Here is a 26,405-nt window from a genome sequence, read left to right as displayed (position 1 = left end):
CTATTCCCCCTTTCTTCCCCATTCTGCCTCCCATGCCTTCCTCCCATCTGACCCTTAGCATCTATTAAGTATCGACTTCCCGCATCTAAATAGGACCCGATCGGATATTAGTCATTAACACTTTAGTATGAATTTGCAAGAACAGTCCCAGACGGCTTGCATTTTATTCTTAGGCATATGTGCTGACAGTTTTGTTCCCCATTAAAGGAATTTCAACTCAGAGGGAGGAGGGGTTGGAGATATTTTTGTTGTTCAGGAGACATGTTCAGTGGCCGTGAAATAATGCCCTGAGGAAGACCTGCTGGTGAGGTCCTCATTCGGAGGGTCAGAATCCCTCGCATACCTTCTCTCTCTGTCTGATTGATCTCTGCAGAGACCGCTCCCCTGATTGTGAGACCCCTTGACTGTGGGCCAGGGAGAGTGGGGCGTGGCCCCGCTCTGCCCTCAAGCCCAAAATCACTTTAACTAAAGCCACACGAACATACAGTATTTACTTCCAAATTACTGATACATTTGCATAGATCACACAGAACCATGACTCTTATTTCTAAAGATTAAGAAATATGCCATTTTTCCAAACTGTAAGTAACACTGTTTTCCTGAACATGTGTTTTTAAGCATCTTTTAAATTGAATTATAGTTAATTTACAATGATTGTTACTTTGTTTTCTACAGCAGCCATTCAAAAAATATTTTCAGAAGGGAGAACACAATGAATATATTTGTGCTTCGAATTGTATACGAAAATATGATTAAAGGAATTTTAAGGGAAAAAAAGAAACAGTGTATAAACCTGAATTTAAAAATACTTTGTTGCTAAAAAAAAAAAATTCTAACCACCCTCTGAGGCTGCAGTGACTCATAACATCACAGACCTCCGATCACAGATCGTCCTCAAAACCACGATAATAATGAGAACGTTTGAAACAGGGCGAGAATGACCAGCATGTGACACAGTGACACAAAGTGACAAAATATTGGAGAAATGGCTCCAAAACACTTGCTCGATGCAAGATTGTCACAAACCTTCAATTAGTTAAAAACAAAAACCAAAAGGCAGTTTCTGCAGAGCGCAATAAAATAAGGTGCGTCTGTCCTGCCCCGACGTCAGGACCGACCCCCGCCTGGACGTGCTGGGGACATGCACTCACCACCCTCCCAGGGAAGCCAGGTCCTGCAGGAAAGCAGACAGCTGTGGCCGGCGACCTGGGGGCTCTGGCCCCAGGAGGACGCGTGGTGAGACAGGGCCAGCGGTCCCAGCCCAGAGGGACCCGAGGACCCCGCTCCACGCAGGGTCCCGGAAATGCCTCTCCATCTGGACTCTGAGAGGGTCTCACCCCAGAGGGTTCCCGGGAGCTCTGGGGTCAGCGGGTCGCCTGAGCAGGCGTCCTGTCCCCCAGGGACGCAGGACGCGGCGGCGAGGCCTCTCCATGGGGAGTAGGGACAGGGAGATAGCCGGAGAGATCCTGCTACAAAAAGAGGAACCTCAGGAGGTTGATTAAAAAAAGCCCCAAGGGGAAGGGTCCGTGCTCGAGACGGCCAGCGGGCTGGGTTGGAACACTTCCTGTCCGCCGCGATGATAACAGCCAGCTGGCCACGCAATGCAGAGGAAGACGCGGCTGATAGATTATTTCTCGAGACGCCGCTTATACAAGGGCACACACAGACAGACAGAGTGCGGACGGACAGGCTGTCGGGCTTTCTCATTCTCGCTGCCGAAGTCCGGCCTCCGGGAAGACGGCCGGCCCCCGGCGGACCCCCGCTCCCTGCCGTCGCCCTACAGAGGTGACCGCCGCCCACCCCACGCACCGGCCTTCAAGGGGTCCCGGAAAGAGTCCAGAAGGACCCACGAAGTCGCCTGACCAGTAAGTTGCCTTTGCCCCCACCTTCAGGGCGGTCACGGGAGCCGGCGGCAACGTGGGCCTGCGGTGGGAGGGGCAGCGGGACCGGGTGGGCGCATCGCTCCTGGGAGGGCAGCAGAAGGGACGGGAAGTCACGGCCCGGGGGACCGGGGACGAGGGGGAAGTGGCATCAGTGGAAGTCACGGTTTCGCTGCTGCTCGGCGAAGGCCCAGGTGGTTAAGGGGGGTCTGGCCGAGGCCCACATCGCGTGCGTGGCGCTGGGCGCTCTCATCTACGCCTGAAATGTTTCCTTTGGGGTGTCTTTAAGCAACAGAGCCATCGAGCGTTGGTCTCAGACACCGACGTGCACATACAGAACCCTCACCCCCGCCCTGGGGCCAGGTGGGGACACGGCTCTGACCCACAGACCTTTTCCTCGGCTCCGGGGGAATCCCAGAAAGGGTGTGGGTCTCCCCTGGGAAGGAAAGACATGATGCCGTCTTCACTCCATCCTGGAAAAACCAGCGAACGCGGCGAGGGATGTAAACATGGGCTCAGAACCCAGGACACGTTTGCAGCCTTCGCTAGACAGCACAAGGGTGCCGTCTGTGGCCGGCGGCCGGATAGTTGGAGATCCCGGAAGCGTGGGGACATGTCTTTGGGGACCGTAAGGAGAGGACACAGGTGTCAGATTAAGAGTCCATCAGCAGAAGCCCTCTCCTTGAGGTTTCCTTGTTTTTGGTGCAGTGAGGACACAGGGTACGTTTCGAAGCACCATCGTGGCTTAGAGATACAGATGGAGATATGTGCCGATGAATCGGTGGGGCGGGTTTGCTGAAAAATGGCAGAGGATGGAGGAGAGTGGGCGGGGATGCGGGGAAGAGACTGCAGGTGAGGTGATGCTGGTCAGAGAGAATACGGGGGACTCACCGCCCCACATGCCCCATGAAAGGTCCACCAGCGCGGTGCCAGACCCCGGGAGGTTGCCCAGGATTCGGGGACGAGCGCTTTCTCAGAAAGGGGTGGCCGTGGGCACGTGGACCACAAGGGAAAAGACGTGCACCCCTGGTGGAGAGAGAATGAAGGGTCACCGGACACGTCGTGCCGTCGGGGGCACCCTGAGAAGGCGGTCGGATGGAATCTGTTAAAACGGAAAAGGCCAGCCCTCGTGCTCCCGTGGAACAGCCGTGCCGTTTGCATGGCATGCGAGGAGCCCCCTGACTTCCCCGCCGGCACTCTGTCCCCGTCCGTCCACGGCTCAAGCGTCCTGTCCCTCTGATGTGGGCAAACAGTCCGAGATGAAGCAATCGAACAAAACGCAGCCAGTTCGGGGTTAAACGGAGTCTGCAGAAGAGGCGGGGGATCTCCAGCCCGTCTCCTGGGGTCTTGACAGCAGGATGGGGAGTTCTGATTCTGTCCACACCACCCGATGCCCGCCCTGAGGTGGTGGGGGCGGAGAGGGGGCGTCCTGAGCTCCCCAGGCTGGGCTGCGTTCCACACTCTGGCCTCTCCCGAGAGCCGGGGTCCATCTGACCCCCCGTCCTGAGGTTCCCTCCCCTTCCTGCCAGCTCCCACCTCCGGGGACCAGGCAGGAATCCGCACCCTGGTTCCCTCAGACACCGGATACCAGTGTGCGTCATTCGGTCTCAGGACTCATAACGGGGATGGGGGTGATTTGGAGGTGAGGGCGGGTCTTGGACACTCACACAGCATCTTCCATTGTTTTCCTGACCGCTCTGCTGCACGAATCAGCTGCTACACAGAATAAAGGACCCCAGACGGGGGGCCGCGGAGGGGGGCCCTAAACATCACACATTTATTCCCTCCCAGTCCTGGAGGCAGGAATCTGAGGTCAAGGTGTGAGCAGGGCTTGTTCCTCCGAAAATTCGTTAGAAACTTCATCACTGGGCAGGGATTCACGCCTTGGTTCCCTCTGACTTTCTCCAAACCTTTTGTGACCTTTTGGGGCTTCCTTTGGGGCCCCACGGGGTTCCCTGTCCTCGGCCTGGCAGGCCGTATTTGCTGCATTGCATGCTATGAACTTACTCCTTTAAAACAGAGCTCAGGACTTCCCTGTCCTGTCCCAACATGGTTGGGAAAGGTTTCAGCAACAGCTATCTGTGGGAGCTCTGACGCTTGAGAATCCTAAAAGGATCCCGGAGTCATCTTCCCATAAGTGGCTTCCCCCACCCAGAAGTCCCAAACCCCTTTTCCTTTGTTGAGCTTAAGAGGAAATATAAGCCTCAACTATCTGGCCACCCCCTTGAACTACATTTTTCCTTTGCGAACGCCCATGCGTACATATGTAATTAAAGCCAGCTTTTCTGCTAATCTGTCTTTGTTATCAGTTTAATTTGCATGCACCAGGCACCGAATCTAAGAGGGTAGAAGATGGAAAGATTTTTTTTTCCCTGCCCTACAACCTCTGCTCTCCAATTCTCCCTTTCCCCAGCCTCCTCCCTCAGTCTGTCGCACCAGGGAAGACTTCCTGCTCACTAATGAGACACAGAGCAAAAAGGAGGCTACCTGGTTCCCCCCAGGAAAGAGATCAATTTGATTCTGATCACAAGAGGTTGGCCACTGCCCCCCAAAAGGAGCACAAAGGCTAAAATGCTGAGGGTCCTGGCACCCCACATTGTCAGTGGCCCCCGCGTGCTGTCAGCTCCTCACAAAAAAGGGGTTCCATCCTCAGCCAGGTTGCCTGCAGCCTCACCTCCAGGGACGGTGCAGCCAGCCCAGTTTGTCCCCATCTCTCTGTGTTCAGCCCTTGCTGATCTGAAGAGTCATGAAGATATTAGAAAAAAAAAAAATCTGCTCAAATGTACAAAACCTTGCCCCTCCAATCACCAAACACAAAAAGAGATTCCACTAGAATATTTTAGATTCTTTTATGCTTTTTTTTTTTTCTTTTTTGCTGCCCTGGTTAGAGGAATAGTTTTCTCAAAGGGGAGGCAACTGTCTGGGAGTCAGTTGACTCTGGGATCCAGCTTCTTGCAATGAAAAGCCAGGCAGAAGCAGAGCGGGGGCCTCGGCCACTTCTCAGGGAGATAGAGAGGTGCACATCCTGCCTCTGAGTCTGGAAGCAGCAGCTTCTGTTCCATGCAAGGCAGGACTCCCGCCCAGTCAGATAGGGAAGAACAGCAGGAACCTGATCCTCTGATCTTCAACCCCGGGCAGGGTCTGTCCAGGGCAGAGCAGTTGAGTCTTCCATGCTGGGAGGACAGAGGGAATGTTGGGTCAGTGGGTTCCCTGGGTCCCTGAGAATTGGAGTTAGTCCCATGGCCAGTTCTTGATGTTGAGATCCAGTGGTCTACACCCCAAACACTATGGACTGTCCTTGGCCACACTGTCCACCAAAAGTCTTTGTGCCAAGGTCACACATGACCTCCGTCCAGATCTCCATGGAGCCTCCCAGCTTTTCCTGCACCTGGCCTCCAAGTGGCTTCATCCAGGTGGCAGCCTCACCTCACAAGGCTCCCTTCCCCTCAGCTTCTGCAGCTTAGCTGGCTCTCCAGCTCTCAGATGATTCCCAGGACTCTGTTCCATGGGCACTGAGAAAGGGGACCTCCTTAAGCCATGGTTCTTCCCCTAGGTTGATGTCTGGGGGTGTCCCTACCTGCAGGGGCATTTGTGAGTAGAAGAAAATGACAGAAGCAAAGTGCTTGGCTCATGGCCAGGCGGAGTTGCCTCATACTCCAAAGTAGCTGCAGTGGACCAGTGTGCTCATCACACATCCCTTTTTCTTTTCACTGAGGGCCTCGCCTCTCCTGCCCTCAATGATCACTTAGAAGAAGATCAATTTTAAATAATCTTAATACCAACTCTGGGGTTCTAAGTGGGTCCCTACATACGCCTCTCTGCAGTGAGAACGTGGACCAGTTATGGCCTGTGGAAGTAACACGCAGGGAGGAGCCAGAAACTGTTTCTTCAATCGCAGTTTGGTGAAAGTTGTCATTATAAATGTGCGTAAAGTTGACGGACGCTTTGGAGGGAATTTCAAGCAGAATTTAAAAGGTGATCCTGCTATACAGCACAGGGAACTATGTTCAATATCTTGTGATAACCTAAGATGGAAAAGAATCTGAAAAAGAACATATATATATATTATATATATATATATAATATATATAATATATATATATATCTGAATTACTTTGCTATACACCTGAAACTAGCAGAACTTTGTAAATCAACTGTACTTCACTTAAAAATTTTAATTGAAAGGTAATAGAGTCATGAAGCTATTAGAAGAAAGGTGAGGCTTTCAGTGAAAAGAAGAAAGAATGTGTGGTGAGGATGCTGGTCCACAGCAGCCACTTTGGGATATGAGGCAACAACTCTAGTCCTGAGGCAAGTGCCTCAGGCCTGCCATTTTCCTCTACTCACAAAGGCCCCAGCAGGTCAGTCCTTAGTCCAGGTGACTCCCTGGGGGTTGTGCTAAGAAAGAAGTGCTCCTGCCTTGGTTGGACTGACTTCTGAGCTGGTGTTTCCTCTTTGGAAGTTTAGGTCCAGCTGTGGGGCAGCAGCATGGCAGTCCTGTTAGCTTTCATAAGCCTCCTCCTGGTGCCTCTGAACCCAGCATGCTTCACAGACCCAGGTAAGTGCCAGCAAGTCCTCCAATGCTGGGGTCCATGACATGGTGTGGCTGCTGTTCCCCTAACACTTGAAGGGACAAAAGCTCCTGTGACCTGGGGCACCAGCCTCCCCCCAACCCCGCAAGGGGAAGGGATCTCCTTGCAAATCAGACCAGAAGCAGATGAGTTTCTCCTCCAGCAGAATCAGGGGCTCAAAGGTGAGAAGAGGTCCTACCACCCCAGCCCCAAACCCCAAACCCCAAACCCAGCTAGGGTGGGTGTCAGATCTTCAGCCTGTATCAGGGAAAAGTCATCGAGGACAAAATCTCCCGATGACCCGGGAAACCTCTCTGTGATGGTGGAAGAGAAAGAAAATAGCTGTGTGGATTGAGCACAGGCGAGATGTGCGCCACGCACAGCCCAGTAAAGAGGTTGCACAGACAGAAAGCACTCTCACCTGGTAATGGAGCGAAGTGGGTCCAACCCGTTACCTCTGGTGGCTTTGCACTTTGGAGCCAGAGTCCAGATGCCTCTGGGCCCTTTCCTCCCAGGAGAGTGGGAGACGGGTGTTCCCTTCTTGGATGGTCACACGTCAGACATGCTCCAAGTCCTGGAGGAAACATTCTGGATGGTGAGCCTGGCCAGAGGCTTAGTAGGCATTTAACGGATGTGTATACACTTGAAAAGGACACAGAGAGAAAATGAAAGAAAAGAGAAAAGGTGAGGTGGGTGGTGGCAGGCATGTCCTGACAGGTGAGGTAGGGCAGGTAGGTGGGTGCCCTGAATCACGTCCACCACTAGCGACCCCAGCTCAGAGGGGACACCTCGGGAGAGACCCTTCAGCGGTCCCCTCCCCCATCCTGAGTGCTCAATTAACTGAAGCTGCTCAGTTAAACCAACACAGAATGCCCCGCCTTGCCTCCACGCCAGCCACACACAGAGGGTTCCGGTTTGTCCACATCCTCTCCAACAATTATCTTCTGTTTTTGTTTTTTTAACTATTGTTGTAGGGAGCCTCACTGGGATGAAGTGGCATCTCATCGAGGTTTAGATTTGCCTTTTTCTGATGACCATCTTTTCACGGGCTCATAAATGCCACTGAGTTGTTCAGCTGGAAATAGCTACTTTCAGAGAAAGACAAATACTGTATAATATCGCTTACACGTGGAACCTAAAGAAAAAACAACAAACTAGTCAATATTCCAAACCAGAAACAGACTGACAGATACAGAGAACAAACAAATGGTGACCAGTGGGGAGAGGGAAGGGGGCGGGGCAAGATTGGGGGAAGGAGCTAAGAGGTACAAACTATATGTGTAAAATAAATAAGCTACAAGGACGCATAGTACGACACGGGGAATGCAGCCCACATTTTACAATAACCATAAATGGAGCATAACCTTTAAAACCTGTGAACCACTGTATTGTACACCTGAGACCTACATGATATTAGACAACTATACTTCAATTAAAAATTAAACTAAATTAAATTAAACGGCTAATTATATGTTACGCTAATCTGGCCTCGATAAAGAAAAAGCAAAAACAAACAAACAAAAAAACCCCACAGCGACCCACCCCTGATGCCTGCAAAATGTCTCCCCTCAACTGTAACTATAATGTCACTGGCGGTGGGGGGAAGGTGTTCCAATTCTTGCTAACTGTTTGGTTTTTGGTTTTTTGTGTTTTAAATTACAGCACAGGAGAAGGTGTCTCCTATTATAAACCTGAAGCTAGATTCAAGGAAAAAAATGTTAACCTGGAATTCCAGGAGAAACGTGACTTGGCAAGAATGTACAATAGACGCCCCCCTTGATCCTCCCATCAGCCAAACCCCACAGGTGAGTGCTCACGGCTCCTGCCCTGTGATTTTGCTCTTTGTAACTCTTGAATTTCCCTGCAAAATGCTTCCTGAGTTTCCCTCTCTGACTATTCCTGTTGGAGAGGGGAAAAAAAAATTCCCTCCATCTTCTTAGGCGCTGTGAAAGGGGCATGCAAATTAAATAGGCAAAAGCCAGATTAACAGGAGAAAAAGCATCTGGTGTTGTTCATATTTTTAATTTTTGTGTACACGAAGCTTCACAGGAAAGAAGTGAAAACCCAAAAAGGGGGTCAGACTGGGAAATTTATGTGCCCTTTTAACAAATTGTGGAGAAGTGATTAGACAAAAGAGAGGAGATTTGGGCTTCGGAGACTGATAGATCTGTGGGGACATGACTAGGAATATACGGGGAACTGATGGAAGATAAAGGTTATTTTATAAGCTCTGTGTAGGCAGCCTCATCTCGGGACCGGTTCTCCACCTCAGCGGTAAAGGTCACTCTCCTCAATCTGACACAGGAGAGAAGGAGTGTTTGTGCCGTCTTCACAAAGGGGAATCAGTGCCTGCTTTTGAGCAGATCAGGGGAGGGCAAGAACTCTTTCTGCCCCTCAACTGCCTTCACCTCAAAATAATCCTTATGCAAAGTGCAGTCTTTTAGGGTCACAAATCCAAGTATGGGGTGGTCCTCTTCATTCTACTTCTGTAGACCCGTGTTGGGGGGGTAGGGCAGGTGGGTAAAATTTGCTCTTTTGTATGAGAACGAATACAATGGCTGTCTTTTCTGCACCTGATTTTATTTTGATTTCTCGCCTTCCAGAAGGGAGGATGGGGAAGGATGTGAATTTGCCAAATTAAATGGACTTCCCCCTCCTTCAACTTTAGAACAGTTTCCTGGATTCATCCTGTCTCATTGGGCTCCATGCATTCACTCGTCACCTAGTTCACATACTTCTGCTTCTCTTGTTTGGTTTTGAGGATGTCAAGGAGGAAAGGCTTGTCCTCTATACTGTTGTGTTCTGCTCCTGGGGGCCTGCGAATTAAACTGATCAAAGACAGACTCACAGGAGGAGGTGGGGGGGGAGTGTGTCCTTATGCATCTGGAAGCTTACAAAAGAAGTCGCTTGATAAATGGTTGAAGTTAGGGACTTCTAAATCTAACTAGGAGGGAAAAGGGAGGAGGGAGACTAGGTCTACATGGGAAGAAAATGAGTTTCTAGAAGACTGAAATGAACGGGAGCTAAGAAATCTTGTGAGAATGTTTGTTCATGGAGATGTGAGTGGACTTTCATTCTTCTTCATGGCCAGCAAAGTGCCCCCAAGAGGAGATTTATGGTAGGTTGACCCTCGGTCTCCTTCATGGGATAAAAGCCACACCAAAGAGGAGATTTATGGCTGTCTCATTTTCCAGAAGTTTCTGCTTTTAGGCAGATAAAGAAGGTCCAGGAGGCTTCCTTCTGCACCTGTTGAATCCAAATAGTTTCAGCTTAAGATAATTATAATCTTTTTTGGGGGGTGGGGGGAAATTAGGTTTATTTATTTATTTATTCTTACAGGAGGTACTGGGGATTGAACCCAGGACCTCGTGCATGCTAAGCATGCTCTCTACCACTTCAGCTCTATCCTGTCCCAGCTTCAGATAATTTTGACACCAATTCTGGGGTTCCCAGTGGGTCCGCACAGGAGGTGGGTGATGCTCTGGGCAGGGGGCTTCGGGGGAATCCGTCAGTGTCTGCAGAATAACACGGGTAAGAATCCTGCCCCTCCTCCCACCGCTGGGGCGCTTTTAGTCCCTCAGATCTCATCCACGGCATGGAAATGAGGACTTTGAGAGACCCCTTGTGGGTAGTGCATCAAACTGGTCAATGCCACAATATGGAGATTCAGACATCCCTAGGAAAAGGTCATAGGACAGAATCAAACTATGGGCTGTGTTCATGAACCCCACATGGATACATTTTTTCTGATTTTGCTCACTTCGAGGTCACAAGAACAGCTCTGGCACACAAGCCTCTGTAGGGGAAGGAAACAGGCTTTTTTCCCCCCGTCTACACATCTTGGGTTTCCTGGCTGGGGCCCTGCACATTAACAAAAGACAGAGTAACACGAGGAAAAGCAAAAGAATGTTTGTTAACAGGTGCACGGGCAGGAGCACTCAGACGTGAGTCACCCCAAGGAAAGGGCTGGTTAAGCACGGCCATGTTTAAAATCCTAACAGGAGGACGAGGACTCTGTAGAGAGATGTCAGGATGAAAGAAAACAACTTTGAGGTTTTAGGGGTGGGAAATGTCTAGGCTGATTGTCTCTGGAGATGAACTTCTGTAGGGGGGGGGATCCCCTTTGCAAATGTGTGTCCTCCTTCTAGGCAAATGGGGGAAGGCAGGGAGCATTTCTTGTGTTTTTTCTTTTCTTTTATTTTTTTCAAGGTGAACTTAATTTTGAGGGTTTTACTTGGGGGGCTGGCAAATAGGTTTATTTATTTGGTGGAAGGACTGGGGATTGAACCCAGGACCTCGTGCATGCTAAGCACACACTCTACCCCTAAGCTATACCCTCCCCTTGCCCCGTGTGTTTTCTTAATGGCCTTCAACTCCAAACAATCCTGCTAGCTCTCCTATGGTTCGTATGGGAAACCATGCAAGAACCACGTGGTGTTTTACTCCCCCGAAGAGGAAGAGGCAGGAAGCAACGCTTTCATGCGCGGGGAGAGGGCTCTGGGAGACTCAGCTGTAGGTCACAACGCATCTGTGCTTTTAAAAGAACAATGAGATAAAAAAAAATTGTATTTACGAAAAAAACATGAATATATTATTTACCTGCTTAAAATCCGCTTCTTAGAGAAAGATGCCTAAATTCCCAAGGTGGCCTCGCTGTCCCTTAAGTGATGTTCAGCCTCCTCTCCCGTCCCCGCCCACCGGGACCCCGCTCAGCCCCGCGTCCCGGGGAGGCCCCTTCCTGCTAGATGGCTGACATGGCGGAGAGGTGGTCTTGCTGGCCAAGACTTTTGAAGTGGCCGCTTCCCCGAGTGGTCTCAGAGGTGCCCCTCTGGTCACCATGAGTGGACAGGGAGCTGCAGAAAATACAGAAGCAGGACCACAGGGCAGAGAAGGGGAGGAGGGGGCATGGGGCCATAGGAAATGGGGGCTGAGAAGGTCCCTTGGTCCCCTGCAAAGGGGCTCCATTGATGCCCTTGGAGTGAAGAGCTCCCTGTCTCCACCCAGGAGCTCCCTTCCAGCCCTGGCCTTCCCGGTAAGAATGGGGTTCCATATTTTTCCTCTTGAGTCGTTTCAGAACGTCTGTCCCCGGCTGTGTTACCAAGTGCACGGTCAGTATCTGGCACGTGGCGCTGGGTTGGGGGCTGTCAGTGTTCCTCAGATCCCTGCCAGGACCCCCTTTTCTGGTTCCTCATTTCATCCCGGTCCAAGGAGGAATTTTCAGGAGAGATAATATAGTGAAAAATAAAATGTGTCCTTCAGAGAAGCCCTGCACAGGTGGATGGACCTTGAACACAGGATGCTCCATGAGAGAGAAGCAGACACAGAGGGACACATACAATAAAAATTAAACAATTTGGGGGGGGCGCTAAAGCACAGAGCAAAATACAGATAAATATGCAAACACATGCATTAAATAAAATCACCTGCCAACCCAGCAGACAGTTGTATCACTGAATCAGCCTAAGAGATTTCAGAGACTACCCTCCTCGGTAGGGCCGGGCAGACAGAACCGCACGTGTCGCTTGTCTGCACCCAAAGGACAAATACAAATTCGAGCATCTTCTCAAGGAGCAGGAAGTTACATCGTGGAACCAAACTCCCGCAGAGACAGGAGGCAGGACCTCCCCGCCCCCTTCCTTAGGTTCATTTAGAGAAGAGGCTCCAGGGTGAGGGGTGGGGGCCCAGACGGACCCTCCTGGGATACAGGCACTGGCGGGGGCTGGGGAGGTGTTGGGAGGGTCCCTTCAGCTTTTAAAGAGATTCAGCCACTCCCCGGGGAGGCTGTACACTTGTCCGTTTTCTAAAGTAAATGCTAAAGAAAAAAGGGAGGGGGTGTTTTTCTTAGGAAAACTTAATTTAATTTTTTTTTTTTAAGATTTGTCTTCACCCTTTTAACGCACAGGTGGGATGTTTCTGTGAGTCCTTGCAGGCCTCACAAGGTCTCGGTCAGGAACACGCCCCGCTGGGGCTTCATTAGACCCTGTTTTGAAAGTTTCCCCTAAAAAATCTGCATGGGTTGCCCCAGGGCTGGCTCCTGCTGGGTGCTTTAGGGCCATCCATCAGCCCGATTTTTATGTAAATCACAGATTTTCCTGCCTGAATCTAAGGGAGTCTTTGTTGTTTTCTGTGTAACTCTGAAAGTTTTCCTTTTAGCAAGAGCTTCCTTCCAGCTAACTCCGCAGTTTCCTGCTTCATGATATCCTTGTTTCAAAATGGCAGTTTTCTTTTCTTTCAGGATTTCCCAGCAACAGTTTGTTTTTTGTGTATTTTTTTTCCTGGAGCAAATCCTTTTTTCACAAGAATGTTTCTATAGAAATGGAAAGAGAATGTGATCTATCTCTAGGGAAAAACAAAAATTCCCCATTCATTTCCACAACTGGATTATTTCCACGTGGCTGGGATACTATGGGAATCTGTGATTTTCCCGTTACTGGGAGCTTCCAGAATCCCCCTCCAGAAATGACGCTAGAGGGCAGTTTCCTGAGTACAGGCGGGGCTGGACACCACAAAACTTGTCTCCCCCACTGTCCCCATCCCACAGTGGTCTTCGGCATTGTTGGCAAAATAGAATGCCCTACCAAGCCACGAAATCCCTCCACAAAGCTGCAAGAGGTAGGAAGCTGTTGTATTACTAAGGGTGCCTTAAACCTGTGGAAATAAACAAAGACCACCCAAATGAGGAGAGGCAGAGGCTGGTTATTGAAAGCTTGCTCTCACAATGGGTCGGCCACCATCGCTTGTGTTTGGCAGAGCCTCCAAGGCAGATGGAGGACTGGGAACGCCTCCTAGTGGTGCAGCAGAGGTAAAACACTTTCCATCTATACTCTTAGGTACAGTCATCAGGGCCCTGCAAATTAAGACTGACAAAAGACAGATTAACTGGAGAAAAGGCAGACAAATTTTATATGTGTTTAGATATTTTACATGGCATGGGGTGGGGGGCTTCATACAGAGAAGAAAATACCCCCAGAGAAGCAGGGAGGCCTTAGAGTTCATATACAATTTTTAAGAAAGAGCAATAAATGGGGAGATTAAGGCAAAGGAAGCAGCTGTGGGCCGGAGGGGTTGGTTGTTAGGCTTCCAAGGGCAGCAAATTGTGGGAAGAAAACATGTGAGAGAAAGTCACGGAAGACAAGGATGCCTGTGGAGGTCCATTTCGGTGCTGACTCTGTCTTCTCTGTGGTCATACCATTTCCCTGGATAGGGGATTCATGGCAGTCTTGATTTCTCAGAAGTCTCTTTTTACTCAGATGATAGGAGCTCCAAAAGCTTCTTTCTGCATCGGTTGATTCTCAGTAGCTTCTAGCTAAGAGTAATCCTTCTGTCAAGTTGAAGGCGGGACACATTTAGAGACCATATCGGTTGGTTATTAAGTCCTGCCCGTTAGAGGCTGATTGTTACAGGAGTTACTGTTAACCTCCTGGGTCGTCATAGCAACCTGGCTTCCTGTGAGCGTCTCAGGCAGGCTGACCTTCTGGGCTGGTTATTGTCAACAAGGGGTTGATTTTGTCACTGAATCCAAGTTCCTGTGCCAAACAGTACGGTGAGGCCAAACAAACGGAAACATCAGAGTCTGGAGCAGAGAAAGGTTTATGGCAGGACCCCGCCAGGAGAAGGGGTGGCTCTTGCTTAAAAGCCCCAAACACTCCATGGTTTGGGGGCAGACGTTTTTAATAGGCAAAATGTGGGGTGGGGGCTGCAGGGGTGTGACTGTCTTCTGATGGGCCGGTGGGGAGGTACCAGGACGGGGCTCCAGGAATCCTGGGCTCAGCCTGAAGTCGCCGTCCTCCACCTGGGCGGGGGCCTCAGTTCCTTCAGGAGAACTCGGATGCATTGTTCTGGATGTGCCTTGAGGGGGAAGCAGGACCCTCCCCAAGGCTGCACTCTTGTTCCCTGAATGACCTTCCTTTGTTTCTGTGTACCCTCCCTTCCCTGGTTAATCACTGTTTGAATCTGTCCTTTTGGAACTCAGGGAAGGTCCAGGAGGCTGAAACCTTTTTCCTACAAACAAGAATCGGGGATGCGGAAAGACTTTTGAGCAAGGAGCAAGCAGGGTCCTGCTCAGTTTCAACAGGACGTCCACCCCAGGCATTTGGCTAAGAGATTGCACAGATTGAAAAACTGGTACCCTTTTCTGTAACTACGTGAACACAAGCCCTTGCTTTCCTGTTCCAGGATAAAGTCACTGTTAGCTTTCTTGTATCTTCATGATGGGAGGTCCATTCTGCAATGAATCAGGGGACAGCTGAGGTCAGGCCCACCTCCTCCTGGACCACCCCGTTGGAGACAGGCCTCATCTTCCTTCCCAGCGCTGGTTCCGTGGGATGCCCCCAGGTCCTGGAGAACCAGGAATGCCCCCAGGTCCTGGAGGGCTCGTGCCTGAGTGGTGACACTGGTCAGCAATTTGTTTAGTATTTGGTCTTACACACCATGCAGAGCTGTCCATCCAGGCAGCCTGGAGTTGAGAGAGGTCCAGGGTGAGATTGAGGACACCCAGGGCCAAGTGGGGCTTCTATCTGGGGCTGTTGTGAGGAGTTTTGGGGAGAAGGCAAAGGTGACCAGAGTCCAGTTCATCCCTCATGGTACAGATGGGACCTGTTCTCCACCCAAATGTCTGTGTCCCCCCAAAATTCCTATCTTGAAACTATGAGATAAAATTCATATTTTATGGCAAGACAAAAATAAATTAAACAAAATTTTCCACACAATTTAAAATTATGCATTAACCAGACCTCCCCCGTAGGCAGGAACCCCTGCTCAACCCTCAAGAGCGACCCTCTCCCAGCATCAACAAGACAGCTCCTTAAAGAGAACGTTCCTTCTGGAGCTTGTAAGGGGTCACATGACCCACCAGGATGACGCTTAGACCTGGATTCTGTAAACTGTCAATAATACGTCATTTGAAGCACAGCCCTCTGTGTCAAAAAAAATTATATAACTGAGCCTTGATTTCTAATGGGCGGAACAGATCTCAGACCTTTGTGAGATGCTTTTCCTGGGTTATGATCCCCAAATCTGGCTCGAATGAAATTTTCCACCTCTTTCTTAGATCGACTGATTAATTTTTCATCAACAAAACCTAACCTCCAATGTGACGGTGTTAGGGAATGGGGCCTCTGGGATGGTGACTGGGTCAGGAGGGCAGTCATGAACCCTCTTAGGTTTTGTCCTGGGGGCATGCAAATTAAACTGACAACTGACAGATAAATGGGATTAAGGTACTTAAAAAGGAGACCCCAGAGAGCTCCCACAACCCTTCCTACAGCCACAGGAGGACACACAGGGGTCTATGAACCAGGACGTGGGCCCTCCCTCACCAGGCACTGAATCAGCCAGCATCTTGATCTCAGAGCCCCGCAATCCCACTCTCGGGTATATATCCACAAAACTCAGTCATTTGAAAAGATACATGTCCCTCACTGTTCATAGCAGCACTAATTACAATAGATACAGAGAACAGACTAGTGGGTGACCAGTGGGGAGAGGGAAGGGGGAGGGGCAGGGGAGTCAGAGGAACAAATTATTAGGTATAAAATAAATAAGGATGCACTGTACAACGCAGGGGACGCAGCCAATATTTTGTAATAACTGTCAATGGAAAATAACCTTTAAAAATTGTGGATCATCGTACTGTGCACCTATAACTTACATAACAGTGTCCATTGACTCTACTTCGATAAAAAGAAGGGGGTCGTGGTCAGGGCCCCCTCCCCCCACCTCTTAGAACCGTCGGGGGGCTGCCAGCTCCCAGGGGCCTGCGGCGCGCCGTTTCGGATGCTGTCTCTTTCAGGTAGCCGAGGATGGCACGTACTTCTGCACGTTTTCAAACTCTGTGCTGCACCGGGGGGCCACCCTGACCGTGAATGTCACCTCCGAGGGCCACGAGTTCCAGGCCACCCTGACCTTCTGTAACTCAGGTGACGCCGCCTCAGCCGGGTCCCTCCCGTTTCTGCACAGTGAGCGGCGTCCTTGTCGCCGGCGGGGCGCTGGTGGCGGCGGTGCAGACGGTGAGGACGGGGGTGCGTGTCTCCCCAGGCAGGGAAGGGTCCGGTGCCGTGAACTTCTCCTGCCTCATCTACAATGTGCACTTCCTGAACTGCAGCTGGGCACAGGGCCCGGCCGCCCCTGCAGACGTGCGGTATCACCTCTACACGTGGGCCTCCCTGTAAGCTGGACGCCTCGGGGACCTGGGAGCCAGCTGGGAGGTCGTGATGGGGGTCAGTGTTCAATAACCCGGGGTCCAGAAAAGCTTCCTCCTGCACCCGGTTTGGGGTTGGTGGAGGGCAATCTTTGTAAAATGTCCAAACATCCAGGGAAAAAAAAATACCCATCTCCCAGTCTGCATCGGCTGGCTCCTGGCTCCAAAAGGTACACCCGCCTCCCGTCCCGAAAGTGTCGGGAAAACAGCAATTCTCTCTTGAGAGCACGAATTCTCCCCATCTGCAGTCTCTCCTACTGCCCACTGGTTCTGCGCTGAGTCAAGGATTAAACTGTCTCCTTTCCAGAAGGGTTTTCTGGGCTGGAGGGAGAGTTTGTCTTTGATAATGCCTCCCCAGGAGGCTACACACTCCTCCAGCCTTTCCTCGCTGCCCTCTTGGGAACTGCAGGCACGGGAATGTGTCCGAGTGTGCCCAGTACGTCCTTGACCCAACGGGGACACGGGTGGGCTGCCATTTTGATCAGCTCGGTGAACCCCAGACGACGGACAATTACTTCTTCCTGGTGAACGGAACCAGCAATGAAACGGACATCCAGTTTTTGGACTTCACTCCCTTTGTAGCCACTGAAATTGGTAAGACCATTTTCTCTGTTCCTCTGTGAGCCATCCAATTCATTCCTTTTTCTTATTTTTTTTTCTTTCTTTTTTTTTTTTTTTTTTTTTTTTTTTTTGTACCAAGGCTGTGTGAGACCAGGCATTGGGTCCCAGACTTGTCTGAGCAAGATGTTGGATCTAGATTCGAGGCCAGGGAAATACCTCCCCAGAGACGGAGGCAGGGGTGTCATAACTCTCCCTTGGGGTGGGACTCATAGATTTGAGTCATGCATGAAATATGCCAAAGACAGAGGATGCTCATCATTTGTGGTCTGGAAATTCTCTGCAAACCCTAAATAAGCAAATACTGAATTATGGCTAATAGGGGAAAAACAGGGTTAGCCTGTTTTTAGAAACAGAAAAATTCAAATATGGCTTCTGCTCATATTTTTACATGTATTTTTCTCCATAAGGCACACCACAGTCTTTCTCGTGCTTAGGCCTGCAAGGGGGGTGGAAAATTAGAAAAAAAAAAAAAAACCTTTTCCTTCACCCTCTTAGGTTCTGTTCCGGAGGTGTGCAAATTAAATGGGCGATTGATCAACCGAAAACAAGCATATCAATTTAATTTCAATTTTTACATGCACCGGGGAGTGCCATAGAAAAGAAATGAACTCCCCCAACCCAGAGAAGTGGTTAGACTGAGAAACATATATACCATTTTCATAAAGAGTGTTAAATCGTGAAGACATGACTATACAAAGGAAACGGAGTTTGACCTTGCCGAGGTGGTAAATATATGTGGAAACTAATGAAAGATAAGGGTTATTTCAGGAAGGTTTATGCAGAAGCCTCTCGGTGCTGATTTTCCATGAAACTTCCCCCCAGAGGGATTCATGGAAGTGCTCAATTCTGAGATGGTCAGATAAGGCGACCTATGGAATCACTTCTTTCTGCATCTGTTGATTCTTTGTTGCCTTTGGGTCTAAATAGGAGTCCATGCCAGGGTCATATTTGGGGGTGACATTCTGACTCCTTTCAGGAATCCCAGATAGCATCCAGCACTGTGTCGGGAGGCCGTTTAAACAGTGGCGTGGGCCACGCCGAGCATAAAAGTGCAACGCATGCAGCAGTCTGTAGACCCCCAAGAGGCGCACCTGCTTGCAATCTGAGCATTGCTGAATCTCAGCTTAGAACACACCTGTTGGGTGACTCACATTTCTGGCCACATTTTGGCAAATAAGTTGGAGAGCATAGCAGGTGTGGGTCTGGGGGTTCCTGATAAGTTTTAGGGAGTGGCTGGACTTGCAAATTGGGAACCTGTGAATAAACAACACGTCCTGGGGAGCAAAGGCACCTCTTCCCAGCTGAGCTGGGTCCACCCGATACGAGGAGGGGGAGGGTCCTGGTGCCCAGGGAGTGGTTTTGTTCATGGGGTGACCCTGGGGTCTTTGAGAACTGAGGGACTGCTGCATGCACCACGGAGGGGACAGCCTGAGATGCACTCTCTGCTGACCTGAGGTCTCACGTCCCAGGCTGCTGGCTTTTTTTTTTTCTCCTCTCTCTCTCATGCAAGAAAAAGAAAGAGGTTCCCGCCAAGTCCCTCTTAATGGACTCCTAACCCATTGCCTGCTTGCGTTTCTTCTCAGAGAAGTACAACCCGCCAGCAAACCTCACGGCTCGTAACAACGGGTCCTATTACGTGATCCAGTGGGACAACCCCGTCACCAGATTCAACATTTCGAGTCACGTCTTGTACTATGAGCTGGACATCCAGAGGAAGGTGAGGACCCCAGAGCTCTGCGAAGAGCCACACTCTTTCTCGTCCCCCCACGCCCCCCGTCTTCTCCCTTTTGGGGTCGAATCCTCACTGACAAGAAGGTTAAGTCTTTGCTGCAGAAATGAGTTCCGGGTTAGTTCCTCTCTGTCCTAAAGGCAACACTGATTCCTTTTTTGCTATTAAGGTCACTTCTTTTTTTCTTTCTTTCTTTCTTTCTTTTCTTTCTTTCTTTCTTTCTTTCTTTCTTTCTTTCTTTCTTTCTTTCTTTCTCTCTTTCTCTCTTTCTCTCTTTCTCTCTTTCTCTCTTTCTCTCTTTCTTTCTTTCCTTTTCTTTTCTTTTCTTTTCTTTCTTTTTTTTTTTGTCGTTGACGCTTTGTTTCACCCCTTTGCTCTCTCCGTACAGGGCAGCTTCTCCAAGACAGACCCCGTAAGTACCTCTTCCTTCCTCTCCGACACCCGTGCTCGGGTCATAGCTGCTCAGAGTCCGGGCCCCCCGCGTGCAGCCCGGCTCAGCGCCGATGCGCACCCGGCCGCGCGCCCGGCGGTCGGCCATCCGGCTCTGCCCCCGACTGAGACGCTGTGGTGTCTCTAAAGCTTCTGACGCAGCTCAGGTAGCTGGTTGTCACCCTCCTCGTGGACAAAGCAACGTCCTTCTTCCAAACGCACCTCCTTGGACCCTTCTCAGAGCACGGGGGAGTGAGTTGAAAGCATCCCCACAAACTTATGTCCACCTGAGACCTCAGGATGGGATCTTGTTTGGAAACAGTCTTTGCAGATGGGATGACGTGAAGGACCTGAGAGGAGGTCCTCCTGGAGGAGGTGCCCCTGCATCCAAGGACAGTGTCCTCAGGAGAGACAGAGGAGGAGAGACACACAGAGGAAAAGCCACATGGAGACGGAGGCAGAGACGGGAGGGAGGTGGCCACCAGCCCAGGGATGGACGCCTGGAGCCCCCAGAAGCTGGAAGAGGCAGGAGGGACCCTCCCCTGGAGCCTCGGGAGGGAGCGCGGCCAAGTGCATCCATCTCCTGGGGTCCTGCAGGTCTCACCTGCTTCCAGGTGATGCCAGTGGAGTTACTGAGATGCTGCCCCAGGGACCACCCTTGCAATGGCCCAGAGAAGTGGGGCAGGGATTAGCGACATCCTGAAGGCACCATGGGGGCCACACTGGGGATGCACATGTCCTCTCTGGACCTTACCTACCACTCAGATGACGTCTGGGACCCATCATACAGCCAGCAGGCGTGGCTCCTCGCTGCCCGGGGGTCTCCTTCAGGGCCAGGGACCTCTAGGGTCATCCTCAGTGTCCGTCTTCGTCTGCTCTCCAGCTGTGGCCCCAGGGCCGGTGTGGCTCGGGTGGGAGGCAGCGTGGGGTCCACGGAGTCTCAACGGAGAAACATAGCTCATGAAAGCAAGAGGCCTCAGCCACGCACATGGGAGAGACTGTCCCTGTAGGAGAGCCCGGCCCGTAGCAGGCATCCAGCGACATGGGTGCATAAGATGGGAGTTTGCACGGGGCAGACACTGCGCGAGGGTGGCCGGACTGTCTCAGGAGAGAGCCCCGATCTCGGCAGGCACCCGGGCCCTTCCCCTGAAGTTCCCCGCCCGGGCCATGTCTCTCCGACCTCCAGTCCCCGTCTCCCTGTTGTTCTTCCCGGCCTCTCCAGACGTACACGTCCTGGGACACGGGGGTGCACAGCCCCGCTGCGGACGGAGTGGTGGCCGCGGTCTAAGAGGACACCTCTGACCTGCCCAGAGCAGGAGCGGAAGGCAGCCCTCCGGGGCCCAACCCGCAGCGAGGGGCGTCCACGGGACTGCATTCACCGTCCAGCTGTGCAGCCTGGCGGGGTTCCTGCCCACCCCTGCCCCCCACCCCGGCATCCTCTGTGTACAATCAGAGGAACCCCAACCCCACTTCCCAAGGGCGTGGGGGACCCTGCCCGGGACGAGGACGCAGACGGAGAGCTGTGAGCCCCAGACACGGAGCGGGGGGGCCCCCCTGCAGACGGCAGAGCCCCTTCTGGCCCAGGGACGGAACGCAGGAGGCGGGACCGGAGCGCCCGCTGGCCCGCCTGCCGGGTGTCAGGCCTCTTTCTGAGACCGTCACATCCCCCGCCTTCTCCCCATCCCCAGTCCAGTGTTTGTCACCAACACCTGTCACACGGTCCTCTTTTCTTCTAAAGGTTTTCCAAAGAGGAGAAAATAGGAATGAGTACCTGATGCCGAGTTCCGCCGTGACGGGCGTGCACACCGTCCGGGTCAGAGTGAGGCACGTGTACGGGGACACCTGGAGTGAGTGGGGCCCCGCGCAGCCCTTCGGTGAGCTCCCGGGAGGACCCGCGGATGCTGACACGTGGCCAGGGACGGAGGGACCCTTCCTTTGAATTCTTCTGCCTGACCTTCCTCCTCTGTCTCTTCTAAGAGTGCTGTCATTGGATGCAGGGCCACCTCCTCCAGGAGGACCTCCTCTCAGGTCCTTCACTTCATCCTACCTGCAAAGACATTACTTCCAAATGAGGTCCCGTTCCCAGGGTTTAAGATGGACACATATCTTTTTTGGGGTCCCCAGGGCGGCTCCTGCAGGCTCTCTGATTTAACACACTGTCCACAGCGTGTCTTGCTTTCCTGTACCCCCTCCTGTGTTTCTGGGGTCACCCTGTGGGAAGGTGCCCTCCCAGACACTCTGAATCACCCTTGCCTCAACTCCTCAACTTCACTGGGGTGTCTCTAAGGCCCTGGGTGCCCAAACCAGGGATGTCACCCACCCCCCGGGGGTCGGCCAGGGTGTTTCCACTTCTCTACCCACATAGGGGGGCTCTGTCTGCCCTCCAGGGTGCCCCCCACCTTCATGGGGACATGGGGGCTGTCATAAACTGAGTGGCCTGAAAACGTGATGGTTACCATCACCCAGAAGGGCTGGCTTGGCCCTGGCAGGATATGCCAAGGGTTGGCCCCATGAACTCAAGTTTTGTGGACCCCCAAGTACCCACTATGCAGCCTTCCTGAGTGCCTGCTCTGTAGGACCAGCAGAAAACCCACTCGGTGCCTCCTTCCAGGGGTCCCTCAAGATCCACTGGGGGCAAACAGGGCATGAGCTCTAAGTAGGCACCTACTGAATGCCTGAAAGCCATACAGTGTTCCCCACCTCCACCCCACAGACAAGCCACCAAATCCATGCATGAGCCTCCTTTCCTGTAAGCAGTGGGTTCATGGTTCACAGAAGGGGCTCAGGTTACACAAGAAAAGCGTCCTCTGCAATTAAAAGTAAATAAATCAACCTCTCTTCCATCCTTGACATTTCACACTTATGCATTCATTCCTTTGGCTATGTAGTACAGTGTTGAAAGTAAATATCTATTGGGAAGGGAGGCATCGTGCCGTATCAGTTGTGCCCTCGTGGAAATGTATTTGGTAGGTTATCTCTTGGGGGGGTGGAGGGGGAAGATGGGGACAGTGAGAAGGGGTTGAGGTGGGTGGGCACAGGACCCAAGGAAGAACAGATTCTTCACAGCCAATGTTCCCCTGTCCCTCGAGTCCCTGTGTCTGGAAGTTCTCTCCTCCTCGGCTCCAGCCCTGCTTCCCCAACCCCGGCCCCCACCCCATAGTCACTCCTGACTCTCTGTTCATCTTACCCTTCCAGGTTTCCCAGAGAAGAATTTCACTGGATTCCTTGTGGTCCTGATCGGGCTGGTGGTGGGGGCAGCGGCTTTATCCAGCATAGGCCTGATGTTCCTCTGTAAGAGGTAAGCCCCCCGGAAAAAAAACTCAAAAACCGTGTGCCACACACACAAGGGCACCCAGCATGTGACCCCACCCACCCGGACCGACCAGAAACCCAGATTCAGAAAGCAGATTTGAGGTTGCTTAGGGCAGAGGCAGGGGAACAGGGGTGACCACTAACGGGACGGGGTTTCTGCTGCCTGAGCCCCACACGTGGCCACACATCCACACTGCTTCTCTCCCAGTGGCCGGGTCACTCTCCTGGAGAATCTGACTTGCCTGTGTGTTGGGGGGCTGCACACTTAACTGCAAAACGCAGTCATGATTTTGTGCCCGGAAGAAAGAACTTTAATATGCGGTTTCCAAGAAGATGCAAAGAGTGCACGTGTGTCCGGGAGATGGGCTCTGAGGACGTCGCGGGGTTAAAACCAGTGGCTTTTGGGGGAACAATTTGGATATTCTTCCCGGGAGCCGGGGACTGTCTGGGTACAGCAGGGATGGTGATGGAGGTGGAGATGGTCACAGCCAACACACGGGGGCAGCAGTGAGCACCACTGGCCATTTCCCGGCCCCAATTTCTCAGTTTCTCAGGCACAGAGGGGTTGTCCCTGACCCAAGGGGTAGACCCCAGGTGTTTCATCAACCCTGGGGAAGCCGTCCTGCGCGCACTGGGTCCTCAGCACACCCGGCGATGCGGATGCGGGGAACCTGCTTCCGGCAACCCCGTCCCTCCCCCCACAACCCCGAGCAGGAAACACACCCCCGTTGCCGGCCTCAACGTTTGCAACCCCGGCCTTGCCAAGGAACGTGGGCGCTGGATTTCCAAGCACCCTTTGTCTTTTCCGCATTTTGTCTTTCCTGGCCAGGTTCTCCCTGAAGCAAAAGCTGTTCCCTCCCATCCCGCAGGTGAAACGGGAACTGGCTGGCTCGTTTACGCCCACCCGGGAGGTGAGTGCTCCCACCCGGGCCCCTCCTGGGGTCTGGCCCCTGGCGTGGCAGTAACCGGAGAGGGCTGGGGGGGGGGGTGCAGAGGGAGGGAAGGGGAGGCAGCTGTCCGGCTGCCTGCAGCCCTGTAAAATCCCTTCCCTCCCGGCCCTCCCCGAAAAAGTGCACCGAAATGTGCAGCAGAGCCGAGAAACCGCCCTCAGGGTGCATCGGCGCCAGTGGGACCTGCTTCCGTGGTGGGGACCCCGGGCTAGCGCTCGAGTTGGGTTTTCTCTCTTTCCGGGGTCTCTGTGGAGACTTCATCCCAGGACCCTCCACGGATCACATCTGCAAAGACCCTGCTTGGAGATGAGGTCCCCTCTGTGTGGTTCAGGGCGAGTGTGAACTTTTTTAGGGGGGTCGGAGGGGGCGACCGTTCGACTCATAGCAGCTGGTTACCTGGGGGCAGCCGCGGTCACCCCTGCCCCCTCCGACCTCACCTTCCCATCAGCCACAAGTGTCCCCGACCCCGTGGCAGAGCAGAAGTGCCCCCAAAGCAGGGGCTGCATTCTGAGCTGGACGCCATTTCTTCAGGAAGCCCCCCGCCTCCCCCGTCTCCAACCGCCCCTCCCTCAGCTGCCCCCGGGGCTGCCACAGAGTCCACAGAAGCAGAGTTTAGGGTTCCTGGGCAAATTCAGGGCACAGCTATGGTTTGATGCGGGTGGGAAGGGGGGTGCTTAGTAACGTTGAGTTAAAAAGATGAAACCACAGCTCAACCACGTGAACTTCGCAAGACGCCACACCGGGCGTCGCACAGGCAGCCCCCAGCCCCTCAGACGCGGGGCCCAGGACATGCCCTTTCATAAGCGCCGGCGGGCGGATGTCAGCGTCCTCGCTGGGCACTGAACGGAGCCCCCGTGCGCTCCCAGGTGGACACGTGAACTCGCCCCGCAGCCCTGACTCTCAGCCTCAGGCGGGCTGGCGTCACCCCCTACTTCAGCGGGGGGGCCTTCCCCAGTCATGAGGCAGCCACCGAGTTGACTCCCCGCGGTCAGACCACTGCTCCCACTGGCCACCTCCCCAGCCGCCTCCACGCAGGGTGCGCAGAGCCGCCGTCCTCCGAGAGAGACTTCTCTCGGCCCGGCTCTGCTCCCGCTGCTCAGCTCCGCGCCTAGGGGCTGGCGGCCTGCGGGGGGGCCTGGAGGCGGGGGCCGGGGCGGACGGGCTGGTCGTTTGTGTGGACACTGGGAGCAGCCAAGTCCGAGGTCCCCAGATGGCAGCGTCAGAGGAAAGGTGGGGCCCATCTGTCTGTCCCAGGGGGACGTGACAGCCCATCCCTCCGCCTGGATTCCAGGCATCTCAGAGCTGAATATGCCAATGACACATTTGTCCTTTTCTCTTATATAAAAACAGCTTTATCAAACTATAATTCACATGCCGTACAGTTTCCCATTAAGGTGTACAATTCTGGGGCACTGAGCACATCCACGATGCTGTGCAACCATTTCCGTCTGGTTCCAGAACCTTCTCACCCCCCAAAGGAGACCCCGTCCCCATGAGCTGTCAATCCCCTCCCCGTCCCCAAGGCCGTGGCACCTTGAAGCCACTTTCTGTGTCTCTGGATTTGCCTGTTCTGGGCATTTCCTATAAATGGAATCACACCCTGTGTGTCCTTCTGTGTCTGCTTCTCTCACAGAGCAACCTGTGTTCAAGGTCCATCCACGCTGCAGCCCATGTCAGAGCTTCGCTCCTTTTCCTGGCTGAGTAATGTTCCCCTGTATGCATGGACCCTGTTCTGTTATCCGTGCATCCACGGGTGGACACTTGGGCTGTTTCCACCTTCTGTCTGCCATGAATACCGATGTTTTATCCATGGGAGAACCAGAGACTCACGTGGCTGGTCTGAGCTTCGGGCCTTCTGTCCTCTCTCCTAGATGGCCTGGGACGGGGACAACCCCTCAGCGGGCTCGCAGGAACCCGAGGACTTCCTCACGGTGGAGGAAATGAAGTTGTTTGCGGGCAGAGAAGCGGAGGTGGTGGGTCCAGCCCCAGCCCTGAACCCTTATGAAAACATCACTGCTGTGCGTGGTCGGCCGGGGCAGTAACGTCCCCGGCCGCGCCTTTCTGCTCTCCATCCCACCCTGGCGCTGCCCCCTGTCCGGTGCGCCCAGCCCGCCGGCCGCCGGCCCCCGCGCGTTCCCGCCGCCGAGCCGCCTGCAGGAGGGACCCGGCCGGCTGCGCTGACGGAGGAGGGTGCGGGCAGAAGTCGGCGCGCGCTGCGGCCCGGGCTGTCCGCGCGGAGATGCGCCGGGCAGGTTTGCCTCCGAAGGGCGCCGGCCACGCGGAGGACCAGCCCCTGCGGAGAGTTTCGGGGGAAATGAGGAAGCTCTTTCCTGACGGAAATGCCTCTGCGCTATGCAGTGCCCATCCGCCCGGGTTACTTCTGTGGTTTTGTTTTGCTTTTTTGTTTTTCTTCCACCATACTTTTTTTTTTAATTCCCGTATACTTGCTATGCAATATTAGAAGTTCCATGTGTTCAGTGCAGTGATTCACAATTTCCAAAGGTTCTACTCCACGCATAGCGATTATAAAATCCTGGCTCGCGGTGGGGAGGACGTAGCTCAGTGGTGGAATGCACGCCTAGCATGCACGAGGTCCTGGGTTCAATCCCCTGTACCTCCATTAAAATAAATAAACCTAATTATCAGATGCCACCGTCATCTACTTGCCTCTATGAATCGGTCCATCCGATGGACTCCCACGGGCCGCGGAGAGGC

The 26,405-nt window shown here is 52.8% G+C and overlaps 1 protein-coding gene across 1 annotated transcript; it reads left to right on the top strand.

Annotated features, from left to right (window-relative positions):
* The first annotated feature begins 1,516 nt into the window (after window positions 1-1,516).
* LOC105103099 (granulocyte-macrophage colony-stimulating factor receptor subunit alpha) lies at window positions 1,517-26,335 on the top strand. Its single transcript, XM_031446034.2, has 12 exons — window positions 1,517-1,865; window positions 6,348-6,438; window positions 8,114-8,256; window positions 16,242-16,368; window positions 16,487-16,616; window positions 17,059-17,243; window positions 18,854-18,987; window positions 19,388-19,411; window positions 21,167-21,302; window positions 22,624-22,726; window positions 23,570-23,651; window positions 25,562-26,335. The coding sequence occupies exons 2-12, from the start codon at window positions 6,369-6,371 to the stop codon at window positions 25,730-25,732; spliced, it is 1,305 nt and encodes a 434-aa protein (XP_031301894.2). The 5' UTR covers window positions 1,517-1,865; window positions 6,348-6,368; the 3' UTR covers window positions 25,733-26,335.
* Window positions 26,336-26,405: the final 70 nt, after the last annotated feature.

This window comes from Camelus dromedarius, chromosome Y (genome assembly GCF_036321535.1).
Source record: "Camelus dromedarius isolate mCamDro1 chromosome Y, mCamDro1.pat, whole genome shotgun sequence".
Classification (NCBI taxonomy): Eukaryota; Metazoa; Chordata; class Mammalia; order Artiodactyla; family Camelidae; genus Camelus; species Camelus dromedarius.
This window is presented reverse-complemented; position numbering and strand designations above follow the sequence as displayed.